Raw genomic sequence first — 15097 nt, forward strand, 5'->3', positions numbered from 1 at the left:
GCTGTCTTACCTGTTCCAGCAGGCGGATGGAGTACTGACAACAGAGGCAGGAAGGCTCAGCCTTGTCACTGTCATCCCAGCAGTATGCTATTCACCATGCTGCCAGTAGGTACCTTTCAGCAGCCTCCAGCTGTGGAATACATGTTCCGCTGCTGGCCAGAGCTCACAGGACTGGGCTGTTGGATATATTTCTTGTAACATCTACAGACAAAGAAAAGGTCAGCAATCTAAATTTTGATTATCTAAATAACAAGGGTAGAGCTGTGGAGGGGAGGGAGCTGTCTTGCCTCATATTGGACCTGATGGCATTTAGTTCTATAATTCTGAGAACTCCTCAATTATCTGAATCACTGCACCTCCCCCATGAAGTCTCATGTCACTACAATGTAATCCGTAGTCCCTTTGAGCCATGCTTTAAACCCTAAGAACATTTTCAGTGTCCCCTAGTGCATGTGGATTACTGAGATTCTCTTGCATTGACTACTGCTGAAGTCAATAGGTTTGACTATGGAATCCACTATGGAAAGAGTTCAATGCACAAGGTTGTGCAAGTTGTGAATGTTGCACTGGTGGAGAAGAGGGATCACTAGCACACTGGCTGATGAGAGATGATGAGAGCAAAGATGAGAGCAAATGTTAATCAACTTTCTTGACCTATGTATACAGTCTCCATCCTCTATAAGAGATGCTGATAGTCAAGCAAGACATGAGCTGTTGTTCAGTGCTATATCCAAGTTTTGAACCCGCAAGGACATCTAATTTTCCTTGATTCCTTGTCCTCTCTTGGAGATCATCGAATGGAAATATGCACTGGGCTCAGGGCAAGAATAAAGAGGTCATCCAACCAAATGCATTTTCATAGCTGCTCTCCAGTCAGAATTTAAAAGACCAATCTATAAAAGTAGTAAATGGGATGCATCTGCCGTACTTATGGAATGTGCCGCCACAAGGTGTGGTGACGATTACCAGCTTAGACAGCTTTAAAAGAGGATTAGACACATTCATGGAGGACAACTTATCAATGACTATGAGTCATAATGGCAAAACTGAACCTCCTGATTCAGAAGCAGTATTGTATACCACTGAATGCCATCTGCCAGGGAGGTGATAGAAACAATGCAAGTGGACACTTTCATTCATGTCTGCCTTGCAAAATTCCTGGAAGTGTTTGGTTGGCCACAGTGGGAAATAGGATTCTGGACTAGATTGACATTTGGCCTCCTCCTATGTACTGACCGCTCCACCTTGCTACAATCAGCCCAGGTTCATCCTCTGATCTTCTGCATTCATGGTGGGTAGGGGAGAAAAACCCTTCCTAACTATGTACAGGTCTCTGGACTTCTAATGTTATCAGTTGCGCAGCCTCTCCCTTGCTCAGTCCAGCTCATCTTGACATGCATTACCCAGCATGGCACAGTGCCTGTGCAAAACATCACTCTGGGATATAGTCTCTGAAGGAGTTGAAGCTCAAGCTCCTGCCTGCTGAGGTCAGGGAGGAGTTGGCATGCATCTTTGGGATCTTTTCCATTAGTTTAGACACTGTTCGCCTCTTGAAGGACCCTGGGGAAAAATGCCCTTGCTTCATCAGCTCGTTATACAAGGTGTTGAAAACCATTACCGTCTCCTCATAGCTGTCCCTAGTAGAGATCTCATAGAAAGGATGCTTCAGGGCCTTGGAGAGGTTCTCCCCATCTTCAGAGGACACCATCCGGTCAAACTGCAGGTCCTTCTTGTTTCCGACAATCACCACAGGAGGCTGTTCACTCCCACTGCTCCGCTTTGGGCTGGAATGGATGTGGTTAATGAGGAAACAGAGCCTCATGACCTCATCGAAGCTGCACCTGTCCGTAACAGAGTAGACCACAGCAAAGCCATCTCCCCACTTGATCTTCTCTTCAATTTGTAGGGAGTCTTCCTCCTGGACAAAGAAGAAAGCAGCATAATCAACACAAGACACCTTCTCCATGGACAGCTTAGTGCACAGCTAAAATGCAGGAACTGGGAATGGCAGAATATCAGGCACATTAACATGAAGGGACATACAAAGAGAGAGATTTCTTTGACATTTGCTAGACATTTGCTTGCTGAGAAACAGCTTCAAAGCAAGCAGAGGGAGGGTGTGATCTGCAGTGGACAGGAGAGGAACACTTGACCCTTCCGCCACCCACCTCTGGGTCCCTGCAGCCACCCCCTCAGTTATTTTTCTCCCAGTCCAGTTTCTGTTTTTATGTTTGTCTTATCACAAGGGAGAGCAGCTGGGGTGGTGGTCATACAGGGGAATCATGGTGTGTGGGGGAAGGGTTAAGTACTCCCTCTCCGTACTTCCTCAGAAAAAACTGCACCCCTCCCTGCTTTGCAGCTGTCCAGTGATGGTATGGCTCTAGATCTGATCTTGATCTACCACCAAACACTGTAGGTTGGCCCACAGGGAAACCGAAATTATATTCTGTGATCAAACACAGCAACTGCTACTCTGCAACTTAGGGATAGGAACTGAGTGCATATTTCATTCAAATTCCAGCTGTGTTAGACTACTGTCGTGGCACCTTAAATACGAGCGGACTTAGAACAGTGTCACTTCGGGCTGAATCCTAAGTGCTACAAGTGCTGCTATGATGCCAACGGAGGAGCTGTTCATCACCAGCACTTTTACGTTGGCGGCAGGAAGCATGGTGGGAGGGAGTGTCTGGGTGGGGAGGGGCAGCCAAGAGGCGGAATAGGTAAGGAGGGGTGGATTCCGGTAGCATTGAAGTATACCAGAATCCTGTCCCCATTCTTTCCCCTGTTCCCTGTTTCTGTTACTCTCCTCAGTTCTGCACCAGCAATCTGGCTAGTGTCATTCTGAGGAGACCCATTGGAACAGCAGAGGCTTGCCCTTTGGTAAGGGAACAAATGTTCCTGTTCCTGAAGGAGACCTCCATGACTGCTTCTCCCCCTGCAGGATGTAGCGCATGCTCCATTGGAGTGATTGAATCAGTTGTGGGGGTAGTGGTGGTGGTGGTGGTTGGATTAGACTATTGGTAACTCCCATACCCAGCAGGGATTTGAACTCAGGATTCTTTTGTCAGAGTCCACCATTCCAGCCATTCCCCCACATTGGCACAAATGTCTCCACACCAGACTCTTAACTCTGCTGCAGAAGAATAATATTCATTTCTAAGCCAAGAGGGCTTTCAGCTAATCACTAATGTTTTGGCAATCTATTGCCAACTCATAATGATAATTCTTAGCATTTAAATAGAGATGTTTGAGTGTTCGGGTTGTTGGCATCCTTCAGTCTCGGAAGACTATGGTATTGCGCTCTGAATGGTGGTTCTGGAACTGAGTGTCCTCTCCAGTGCGCAAAGCCTGGGTAAGGTAGATACGGAGGCTAGACTGTTACCCATGCAGCAAATCCCCCCTCTCCACGTCACTGAAATGGTCCAATGGAAAGGCAGAGGCCAATACGGTTGGTTCCAGCGGCGTTGCAGGAGTTGCCAGAATGTGACCGTGTTCAGTCATGAACTGCCTCAGGGACTCCGGCTCCAGATTTTGCCTCGAGGTTCACTCCTGAAGCCTTTTCCATAACTGGGTGTAGCCACAAGGCAGTGGAGGTTTGGGATCAGAGTTTTCCTTTTCTCAGATGAGCTGCCTTCCCAGGCTAAGGAGTCCCATCAACCCAGTGGCTGTTTAGTTGCCTCTTACGACAAATACAACCAAACCGAGGGCCTATTCTTATCTCCCAGCCCCCAGGGATACTTTGAGTGTTCAAACTAGAGGGTCAGTCAGAGGGTCAATCTAGATATGATGTTAAACCCATTATTAGTACTGACAGACTGATCTTATTTTCTTCACAAGAGCAGCTGCGGGTGAAGGGGTTTACTCCTATCATGGTCCTGATATGGGGGAGAAATCTTAATCCAGATTAGAATCATAGTGGTTGTGAAGGGCTAAAGCCACTTCCCTCCTATCATGGTCCAAATCCCTTGTTACTGCTATTTTTGAAAGAAAAGTTAAGCCCATCAAAGTTAATTTATAGTTTGACCCTCATAAATATGTACAACTATCCTATGTGGCTATATATAAGGTAGGTCACAATTGTTACCACAAATAGCAGAGGGATCCGACACCGAGAGGTTGCCTCAGACACCCAGTGCGTTTATGGCTGAGGTAAGAGTTGAACTGGGGATTTACTGGCTCCCAACTCCCACTCCATCCATAAAAATAGAATGGATAAAAAAGTACATTTCTTCCTCACCCCCAACTCTTTTATTTTGGTGTGGTAGGTAAAATCTTGGAGCAAAACCAATAATCTGTATTAAATCAGAACCCAAAAAGTGTTATCTTGTAGGGCACCATTAAAAATCTACCATCAAACAACTGATCCTGCACAATACTACTTGGCTACCCATATCTGATGAGCAAAATGCCACTCTGTATTTGAATAATTAATATCCATGCATCTGTGCAAAGAAGCCCCCAGAGCATCGTAACAGGGAACAGGTAGAATAAGACTGAAATTATTGCAAGATAAAAAAAAGAGCAGGATTTGGATTACCAGACTGGGAACTATATTATCAAGCAGCAGCCTTAAACTGGATAAAAGATTGGGGACTTGTATTGAACGAAAAAATCTTAACATTAGAAGCACACGATTTACAAATAGGCTGGCATGCGTTCCTCTTTTATGATAAAGTTAAACAGCATGGATATTTTAAACAACATATTTTAAGAAGATCTCTAATTTGGATATGGGACCAGATAAAATATAAGATATATTTTAAATTACCTAGATGGATAAAACCGCTCGAAATAGCAACCAATCCAAACTGGATTAAAAAAGATCAAAATAAACCATACAGTGACGTTGAATAATAAAGGAGAGATTTTAAGTAAGTCTGAGTTAGAAGAGAAAGGAATAAAGCTGGACTGGTGGAATGAAATGCAAATAAGAACAAGATTACGAGAAGACCAAAACATAGGTCTATATGAAGAAGATATAAGTTTTGATAAAATATTTTTGATTGATGAGGGGAAGTATATAAGAAAAATGTACAGTTTTCTCCTGGAGATGAGAATGGAAGATGAGATCGTTAAAGATGCAATGGTGTGTTGGGCAAAAAATTTTGGATATAATATATCAATGGATGATTGGAATCAAATTTGGAATACGAATATTAAGATAACTAAAGCAGTGACTTTTAAAGAGAACTTATATAAAATGTTTTATAGATGGTATTTAACACCAGAGAAGTTAGCAAAAATGTACTCTGGGTTATCAAATAAGTGTTGGAAATGTAATGAGCTAGAAGGAACTTTTTATCATATGTGGTGGACATGCGAAAAAGCAAAGAAATATTGGAAGATGATACATAAAGTGTTGCAAGAGATATTGCATTGTGTATTACCATTCAAATCAGAAATATTCCTCCTAAATGTGACATCAGAAATTAAAGACCAACCTAAGAAACACCTTATTGTAAATATTGTTACAGCGGCAAGAATATTGTTTGCGCAAAAATGGAAATCTATAGATGTACCAACTAAGGAAGATTTAATAGATAAAATTTATGAAGTAGCAGAAATGGAAGTTTTAACAGAAAGAATGAAAGAAAGAGATTTAGATAGAGTAAGAAAATATTGGAAGTTTTTTTATGATTGGGAAGATAAATCTAGTTAGATAAAATTGAGTGTTTTGTAAAAATTAATTTTTCTATATTGATAAATATGCGAACCTTTGTATTGATGATTATTGTGTTTTTGAGTTAATTGAATGATGTATGTTGGAATCTGGGGCCAACCCTTATGTGTAACCTGTGTCGTACCCTACCCAAAGTTAAGCCTATTTCCTTTCCTGTATCTGTAATGAATGAATAAAATATATTGGGGGGAAAAAAGTAACAGGGAACAGGTGAGTGATCAACACAAGTGTATCTAAACAAGCATATCTGCTGTTTGCAAATTCCTATTACATTTCATCTGTTCTGAAGTCCAAATATGGAAGCTGCAAAGTTAACTATACAAGTGAAGTGGTCTTTATTTTTTTTGTACCCTCTGTGACTTTTGATATCTGGACTTTATCTAGGCTCTTCTGGCCAATGCATTCAGCTGAAGTCAATATCCCTTTGATTTTAAGGACCTTTCATTTGGATCCATCCTCTGAATTTTTCCATCCTCTAATGTTTGCAATGCTACCTCATCTTTCAGTCACAGAGAGATGAAGCTTTTCAGGGTTAAAGTCCACCCTATTCTCTCACACTGAGCATGCAGGCAAACCAGCACCTATTTATTTACATTCTTCAGGAGCTTCTGAATATCTTGCCATCCTGGTCTCTGCTCCCCACTCTCATTTCTATGCCAACTTTCATACTATTCTTATATTTGCCAAACCATAGCTCTATGTACAAAATCAGCATCATATGTAGAAAATGCACAATGTAGCCTATACACTTCGAAAAGGCACAGAACTACCGGCAACAACAACAGACTGAAAATAAGAGGTTGCTCTACTTCTTGGTACAGTTGCATATGACACCATCTACTGAATTGTAATCATACCTGTCCTGCTGTGTCAAGAATTTCAAAATGCACCATTTCTCCATCAATGACCGCTGTGTGCCTGTAAATCATCTCTGTGGAACAGAAACAAGAATGAAAATTCCCTCGATATCTGCACAAAACAAATTCTAGTTTTCATGGAAAATGTCAACAGAGCATACAAAGGAGACGGATTCCTTCACTCTTCTGTACCTCTAGTTCCACCTGCAAATATGTATACAGCCTACTGTGGGAATCTTCATTTCACTTCTGAAGAGCCTTATGAACATGCACACTCTTAACTTCTGAAGATAAGAGGCCTGGTCAGAGAGATGTCATCATGTGGGGAAATATCCCTGCAATTCTTCTGTGGTTCTACATTCCTACAAACATGACTGCACAAAGTAAAACAGATAAACACAATGCTATGAAAGTAGAATCTGTTGGTTAGCAGTAGCAGCTGTGGGAGGCCTTCTTGGAGAAAGTAATGAGCTATGTGGCCAAGGCTTTATTTTGCCTCCCTTGTGTTGTGATGATGGCAGCTCTGCCTTCTGAGGCAGGAATAATTAGGATGTAGAAATGAAAGACAGCAGGGCAAGAAGGTACCTGGGGGGAGGACAGGTGAGAGTAAGAGGTTGCAAGACACAAGGGATGGCTGCAAAAGGGAAAAAAAAGCTGAAGGAGGAATAGTCAGGTGTGCACCAGGGGTTGCTAATGCATGTGGTTCAGTATGGTAATGCAGTATGGAAATGCACTGATCCATGGAGGCAATCTTAGGATCTATGAGGAAAGAGGGACAACAGCATGATGTCCAGAAGGAGAACTGAGGAAAAAGCAAATGGCATAGGAGATATGTAAGGTGAAGGCAACTGGGTTGTGTGGTAGCAGCACTATGTGCTGGGTCATGAGTCCTCAACTCGGAACAACACATCAGCTGTGACTGCTGAGAGACATACAGCCCATTTTTCTGACAGGCACTTTGCCTCTTGTTAGCAGCAATAGTTGACACTTCAAATGGAACAATTCTAGGTTTGGGACAATGGGACTAGGCTTGGGAGTCAGTGATGATGACTAGAACTTTGCTGTCAACTTTAAATAAAAGCATGTCAATGGTTTTGTGAAATGAGGTCCCATCAGAACCTCAGCCCAGGAAAGGCAGAAATCCCACCTATTGACTTAAGACGCCCTGAGGGTTCTGCCGTTCTGCACAGCACACAATTACATACCGGAGCCTCTCAAACACTGTCCTCATAGTCACCTTCCACACGTCCTCCGACTTTGAACTGACTAGGCTCCAACAAGCCTTATTTACTGAAGGACAGAAAGGTCCTAAGGGCATTCTTCTGTTTGTCAAGATGTAGGTGCTGATAATAGAGCCTGTACAGGGGACTCAAGAAGGGGGCCTGCCATACACAGTCTTGTCACGTTCTCCTCACTGTCATTCCCATTTGTCAAAAGGAGTTGCATTTTCATGCTCTTTCCCTCAGCCCACCCTCCCCACACACAGACCCCTTTTAATCCCACAGAACAATCAAATCACTGTACTGCATTTTATTCAAGGTTAATTCTCAGACTAAGGGCTCAATCCTATCCTGCACTGGAACAGGAGGCTTGTACTGTATCCAGCGCAGAATAGTGGCCATAAGCAGCTCAGCCAGAGGTAAGGGGAAACATTTCTGGGTAAGGGCTGATGGCCCCTATGGGTCTCCTCAGACTTGCGTCACCTTTTGAGGTGGCATTAGTCCGAGCAGAGCAGCTTGAAGCCGCTCTGTTCTCCCTGGGAATGGGGGTTGGGATCCGGCATAACTGCAGGATCCCAGCCCCACCTCCCACTCCCTGCCTGCCCGCCCCCGGGAACACCCACCGCCTGCCCTCCTCCTGCCCAGGAACACCTCCCAGTTGGGCTGACGAAAGCATCTGAGAGGAAGCCGGCACGGAGGCTCATGTCAGCCTCCGCAGGCCAGCACTTCTCAGAGCGCCGGCCTGGTTTCCTCTCAAGGACTTGCGCTGGCCCAAATACAGGTCTGGATTGCACCCTAAGAATCAGAAATACTCGAAAGAAAAGACAGTAATATCAAGTCATTTTTCAGTGGTGCGAAATGAAAGAATTATTTGTAAAAAGGACCTTTTTCAGTGACAATCCACAAAGTTTAAGGGAAAATATTGCCCACAGGATTTTGCTCCCACATCTTCCTCCAAGACTAGACAAATAATTTCAAAATGTATTAATTCCAAATGGAGATGTTTACAGGACTGGGGCTGTTCCTGAGCTGCAGTGCATTACTCCCTGGTTACTCTTACTTAAACTGTGGTGCCGAGATTTCTGCACAAATCTACAACAAGGAATCTCAAAATATACAAGAATGACAGAAAACAGTGCTATAAATTAGCTTTGTTTTCTGAACTATCCTACTTCCAGAATATGGGGCAGGGCAGAATTTGGAATCAGTTAGGGGGAGGACAGGTACATGAAGGATTAAGGGACAAGGGAACAAACCAAAGACTATCAAAATCTAATTCTCTCATAAACAAACAATAAGAATATATTGATATAGGCTAAGAAACAAATAATAGTCAAACAACCAGATGGTAAATTGCAAATAACTTAACATTCTCCATTAAAAAAAAATAAAAATGCATAACAAATTATTTTCTTGTCCACTTATTTAACATGTGGTATTACGTCACTACAGAGCTACATATGAACTTTAAATGAACACAGCCGACAGTAAGCTTTATAACCAAACATGTTTTGACCAGTGGTCTTCTTCAGAGACTAAAATACACAGAATGATAATGTGGTTTCTCCAGAGTGCAACTGAGATTTGAATTTGCATATATTCTCATGGATTCTTCATGGGAAAAAATGTATCTTTTAAATTCACCTAGATGCAGCTTGTAGTTAAATTATACCCTGAAGCCCTCATTTTTTTCAATCAGACCACAAAAGCTTACTTATAAAGGCCCAAGGATATTATTTGTGGAGGGAGGAAGGCAAATCTAGAAATACATTCAATAATTCTTCTGTCTGCTGACCTTAGTGTGAACTAGATATTACAACTCTGGCTGCATGAAGTTACATGTCAGCCTGAGAATGCAAGTGAGCACAATCCCAGTTATATACACATAATAATCTAGAATGGAGAGCAGATGGCCCTGATGAGGGAAAGCTGCCCCAGCTCATTGATGAGCCATGCTGATGAGCAGGCATCAGACCATACCCCTGATGGCTTGGAAGGAGCCACACTGCGACCACCTCAGCGGCATGTTCAGAGTACACCTGACATCTTGGTTGCCCTGGTGATGGGGACACTACAGTCAGGCACCATGGGGTAGAAAGGGGTGGAACTAACAGGAAAGACCACATGGATCCGGTAGCATCCGCATGAACCTCACCACTGGCCAGAAATAAGTTGGTGGGCAGCTGGTAGTGAGAGTGGAGTGAAGCATTCACGTTTTGTGTAAGCCTACATAATTTTATGCGTTGTAATTTGTAGAAATTATGATCCAGTGGAGAATGGAAGGCACTCAAAAGAAACTTTGGACCCCCCAAAAGGGCCCAATAGAACCGTCATACCCTCTGATAAAATTCCTTTCAGATCCCCTGGCAGCTTATTTACATGGACCAGTTTTTGGGACAGAAACACTGATCTCTGTCCAGTTTTGTCCCCCTGTCTTAAGCTTTCAGCTGACATGCCTTCAGCTACCACGTCATCATCATCCAAACAGTCAAAGTGGTTTACAAACTAAAATTAAATAATGCACTAGACCAGGGGTGCCCAAACTCCGGCCCTGGGGCCACTTGCGGCCCTTAAGGGCTCCCAATTTGGTCCTCCAGAGACTTGCTGGAGCCCGTGCTGGCCTGATGCAACTGCTCTCAGCGTGACAGCCAACTTTCGACTTCTAGCATGAGCTGTGGGATGAGGGCTCCCTCCACTGCCTGCTGCTTCACATATGTGATGCAGCAGTAGCAGCAAAGGAAAGGCCAGCCTTGCTTTGTGCAAGGCCTTTTATAGGCCTTGAGCTATTGCAAGACCTTCATTCATTCATACAAGTTCCATCTCTAATATATTCATTTATGTAAATTTATTCAAATTTGAAATGTAAATTAATTCTTTTTTCCCCAGCCCCCAACACAGTGTTAGAGAGATGATGTGGCCCTCCTGCCAAAAAGTTTGGACACCTCTGTACTATTGTATTGGCAACCTTCAGTCTCGAAAGACTATGGTATCGCGCTCTGAAAGGTGGTTCTGGCACAGCGTCTAGTGTGGCTGAAAAGGCCAATCCGGGAGTGACAATCCCTTCCACATCGGGAGCAAGTGCAGTCTGTCCCTGGTCTGTCTCCCTGGCTATGGGCCTTCCTTCTTTGCCTCTTAGCCTCAGACTGTTGGCAAAGTGTCTCTTCAAACTGGGAAAGGCCATGCTGCACAGCCTGCCTCCAAGCGGGCCGCTCAGAGGCCAGGGTTTCCCACTTGTTGAGGTCCATCCCTAAGGCCTTCAGATCCCTCTTGCAGATGTCCTTGTATCGCAGCTGTGGTCTACCTGTAGGGCGCTTTCCTTGCACGAGTTCTCCATAGAGGAGATCCTTTGGGATCCGGCCATCATCCATTCTCACGACATGACCAAGCCAACGCAGGCGTCTCTGTTTCAGCAGTGAATACATGCTAGGGATTCCAGCACGTTCCAGGACTGTGTTGTTTGGAACTTTGTCCTGCCAGGTGATGCCGAGGATGCGTCGGAGGCAGCGCATGTGGAAAGCACTCAGTTTCCTCTCCTGTTGTGAGCGAAGAGTCCATGACTCGCTGCAGTACAGAAGTGTACTCAGGACGCAAGCTCTGTAGACCTGGATCTTGGTATGTTCCGTCAGCTTCTAGTTGGACCAGACTCTCTTTGTGAGTCTGGAAAACGTGGTAGCTGCTTTACCGATGCGCTTGTTTAGCTCGGTATCGAGAGAATATGTGTCGGAGATCGTTGAGCCAAGGTACACAAAGTCATGGACAACCTCCAGTTCATGCTCAGAGATTGTAATGCAGGGAGGTGAGTCCGCATCCTGAACCATGACCTGTGTTTTCTTCAGGCTGATTGTCAGTCCAAAATCTTGGCAGGCCTTGCTAAAACGATCCATGAGCTGCTGGAGATCTTTGGCAGAGTGGGTAGTGACAGCTGCATCGTCGGCAAAGAGGAAGTCACGCAGACATTTCAGCTGGACTTTGGATTTTGCTCTCAGTCTGGAGAGGTTGAAGAGCTTTCCGTCTGATCTGGTCCGGAGATAGATGCCTTCTGTTGCAGTTCCAAAGGCCTGCTTCAGCAGGACAGCGAAGAAAATCCCAAACAAGGTTGGTGCAAGAACACAGCCCTGCTTCACTCCGCTTCGGATGTCAAAAGGGTCTGATGTGGAGCCATCGAAGACAACAGTGCCCTTCATGTCCTTGTGGAAAGATCTGATGATGCTGAGGAGCCTGGGTGGACATCCAATCTTGGGGAGAATCTTGAAGAGGCCGTCTCTGCTGACCAGGTCGAAAGCCTTTGTGAGATCTATGAAGGCTATAAAGAGTGGCTGTCGTTGTTCCCTGCATTTCTCCTGCAGTTGTCTAAGGGAGAATACCATATCAGTGGTGGACCTGTTGGCTCGGAATCCACACTGCGATTCTGGATTCGCACTGGACCTCTGTACTAGACTGTAGAATAAAAAAGTTAAATCTGCCTCTGCCTTACATTATACTGAAAACAGCTCTGAAAGGCATCTGGTTCTGAAAAAATGAAAATCCATCTGTGCAGATCTGGCTGAAAGATACTTTAAAAAGGCCTTCAATGGGATTTTCACTGAGGGTTCCAGGACCCCAAGCTAGCTTGGTGCTTATGGTAGTGGCGCTACATCTTTTCTTTGAGGCTTCTACTTCATAAATATGTATTACTAATCTCCTATCTTCTTCAAAGTGGGCTTTCTTATCTTACTGAAAATGTGGGCTTTCAGGAGCACAGGTGTATCTATATGATTGCTCTGGAGCGTTCTTGGGAGGAGAAACAACGCATGGCTTGGTACAAAAGACCTCTCCAATTATAACAAAGAAAGCAAAAATGAGGAAAAATAGGACAGAGAGAACATTAAGCCTAATTTTCCACAAACTATTACCAAATGGAACTGCTAAGGGAAAGAAAAAGTCCTCACAGATAGAAGACATCCAAACCCTAGGCTCAATGACAATATTAACATAATGGCCTACTTTTCTGCAATTACTAGGAGACAATGTAGGGATCCTGGGACACCATAAAGGGATGCGTTTTTAGAGGTTGCATTAAGGTTACTTGCAAAGAATAGAAATTAATTCCATCTGAAATTCAGCTAGATCAGGGGTGTCAAACATAAGGCCCGGGGGCCGGATGCGTCCCCTGGAAGCTTTTTATCTAGCCCTCAGGCTCTCAGTTACTGAGGTGTTACAGCTGAAATGGCAGCCCACATGAAAACTGGGCTTTCCCAAATCTTGAAATATGATCAAGATTTGCGTATTTCCTCTTCTGACATTTGCAGTTAAATGAGTTTTTATATGAGAACAGGGTCTGATTTCTGACCATTAGCTGCTTAATGATGTCACTTTCTGCTTAATGACATCACTTCCGGCCCTCAGCTAGAGCCCTGAATGCTAACTTCAGCCCTCTTTATGAAACGAGTTTGACACCCCTGAGCTAGATTGATCCAACAAACAGGTACTCATGACTGAAATGTGCGCCTTTAGTAGAAAAGGCAAGAAGGTACCTGAATAGTGAGCAATTTCTTAGGTTTTCTTTGCAAAATTCCACCAAGCCAACAGTGTATCATCACCTGGTCCCACATTTGCTATGATTTCCCACCAATTAGGATCAATTTTTTTACATAAAGTATACTAATTAGTCTTCTCCCCTGAACAAGGCACGTCATCATCATCCAAACAGTCAAAGTGGTTTACAAACTAAAATTAAATAATGCACTAGACTAGGGATGCCCAAACCCCAGCCCTGGGGCCACTTGCGGCCCTTGAGGGCTCCCAATCTGGCCCTCAGGGAGCCCCCAGTCTCCAATGAGCCTCTGGCCCATAAGAACAACTAAGTAAAATGACAATTGCTCTTTAACTTTCCAAAAGACATCCACCAGCAGCCTAGATTTCCACAGCACAGGCAAGCAAGAAGCTAGACTTACCCAGAGTAGGGTCATAATCGCCAATAAATCGCCTAGTGATGAACCTCACTGTCAAAGCTTCAATAGAAAAAGGGGGGAAAGTGGTTAGCAGCAGAAACAAATAAAGATATACAATAATAGCTTAACAGAAAGGTTGGCAACCTTCAGTCTTGAAAGACTATGGTATAAACCTACAGCACCCAGTATTCCCAGGCAGTCTCCCATCCAAGTACTACCCAGGCCTGACCCTGCTTAGCTTCCAAGATCAGATGAGATCAGGCATGTGCAGGGTAACAGAATATTACATTTCTATACCACCATTCTTCCGTCGCAGAATTAGAAGATGCATATATGAAGTTCCCACACAGTCTGCCTGCCAAGCACTGACCAGCCTCCTCCTGCTTAGCTTCAGGAAGGGCTGGGGTTCTTGCTCCTGTTTCTCCCCTATATGGACACATACCTGAATGGGGAAAAGCCTTGGCAGATTCAGCATGGGAAAGGCGGGATATAAATTTTTCAGATAAATAAAATGTGTCTGCTACCGCCAGCCCAGATGATCAGGACAGAAGGGGGGGGTCACCTGAGCAAAACCCCTTCCCGGGAAAATACTGAACCTCAGGGGTTCCTATCAAAATCACTCTCACTGCAGCACCTGCAGAACAAGGAGATGTGACATCCACTGTACTTGCTGTACCAGGAACTAGAAAGACCCTAGGTTAGAATATCAACAGTTTATTAAAAAGGGATAGATAAAGTGGGCACAAAAGACAAAAAAGAAGAAATAATCTTGGCAGAAAAACATACAGAGCGTTTTCAAAAGAGGCAATAATAATTGGCTCCAGCAGATGGAGCTGAGATGCTGGATATTGCCCCATACCCTGGATGGTTAAACCATAGACTTTGTATGCATGCTGGAGAGATTGTTTGCAGGCAAAAATAACACAAGCCCTTACGATTGCTAGCTAGATTTATTCCATATGTTGATTACCTGAAGGATGGAACCTTTAGCCCTGTGATGTCCTTAGGGGTTCTAGCTTGTCCCCCATGCTTTTTAACATCTACATGAAACTGCTGGGAAAGATCATCCAAAAATATGGGGCTCTCTCTCTCTAACACGCACACACACACACACACACACACACACACACACACACTCATTTCCATCTTTAACCAAGGATGCAGTAGAGGTCCTGAACAGAAGCCTGGAATCAGTGATAGACTAGATAAGAGCTAACAAGCTGAAATTACATCTGGACAAGACAGATGTTCTGTCACTGAGCTGACTGTCGGTCCAGGATATGGATTATCACTTTGTTCTTGATGGGGTAGCACTCTCCTTAAACTGCAGGTTTGCAGTTTGGAGTGGGGGGTTCCTGGATTTGAACCTGATGCTGGTTTATCAGCTGTGTCCAGGGGTACCATTAACCA

The 15097-nt window shown here is 44.1% G+C and overlaps 1 protein-coding gene across 1 annotated transcript; it reads right to left on the reverse strand.

Annotated features, from left to right (window-relative positions):
• Window positions 1–1423: 1423 nt before the first annotated feature.
• Window positions 1424–14127, reverse strand: LOC136644096 (ras-related and estrogen-regulated growth inhibitor-like). The gene is made up of 4 exons (XM_066619630.1): window positions 14058–14127; window positions 13691–13747; window positions 6538–6611; window positions 1424–1918 (listed from the first exon to the last, which is right to left on the reverse strand). Exons 1-4 carry the CDS (start codon window positions 14125–14127, stop codon window positions 1433–1435), a joined length of 687 nt encoding a protein of 228 aa, XP_066475727.1. The 3' UTR covers window positions 1424–1432.
• Between the last annotated feature and the right edge of the window lie 970 nt (window positions 14128–15097).

The sequence above is a fragment of the Tiliqua scincoides genome, chromosome 1 (genome assembly GCF_035046505.1).
Source record: "Tiliqua scincoides isolate rTilSci1 chromosome 1, rTilSci1.hap2, whole genome shotgun sequence".
NCBI lineage: Eukaryota > Metazoa > Chordata > Lepidosauria > Squamata > Scincidae > Tiliqua > Tiliqua scincoides.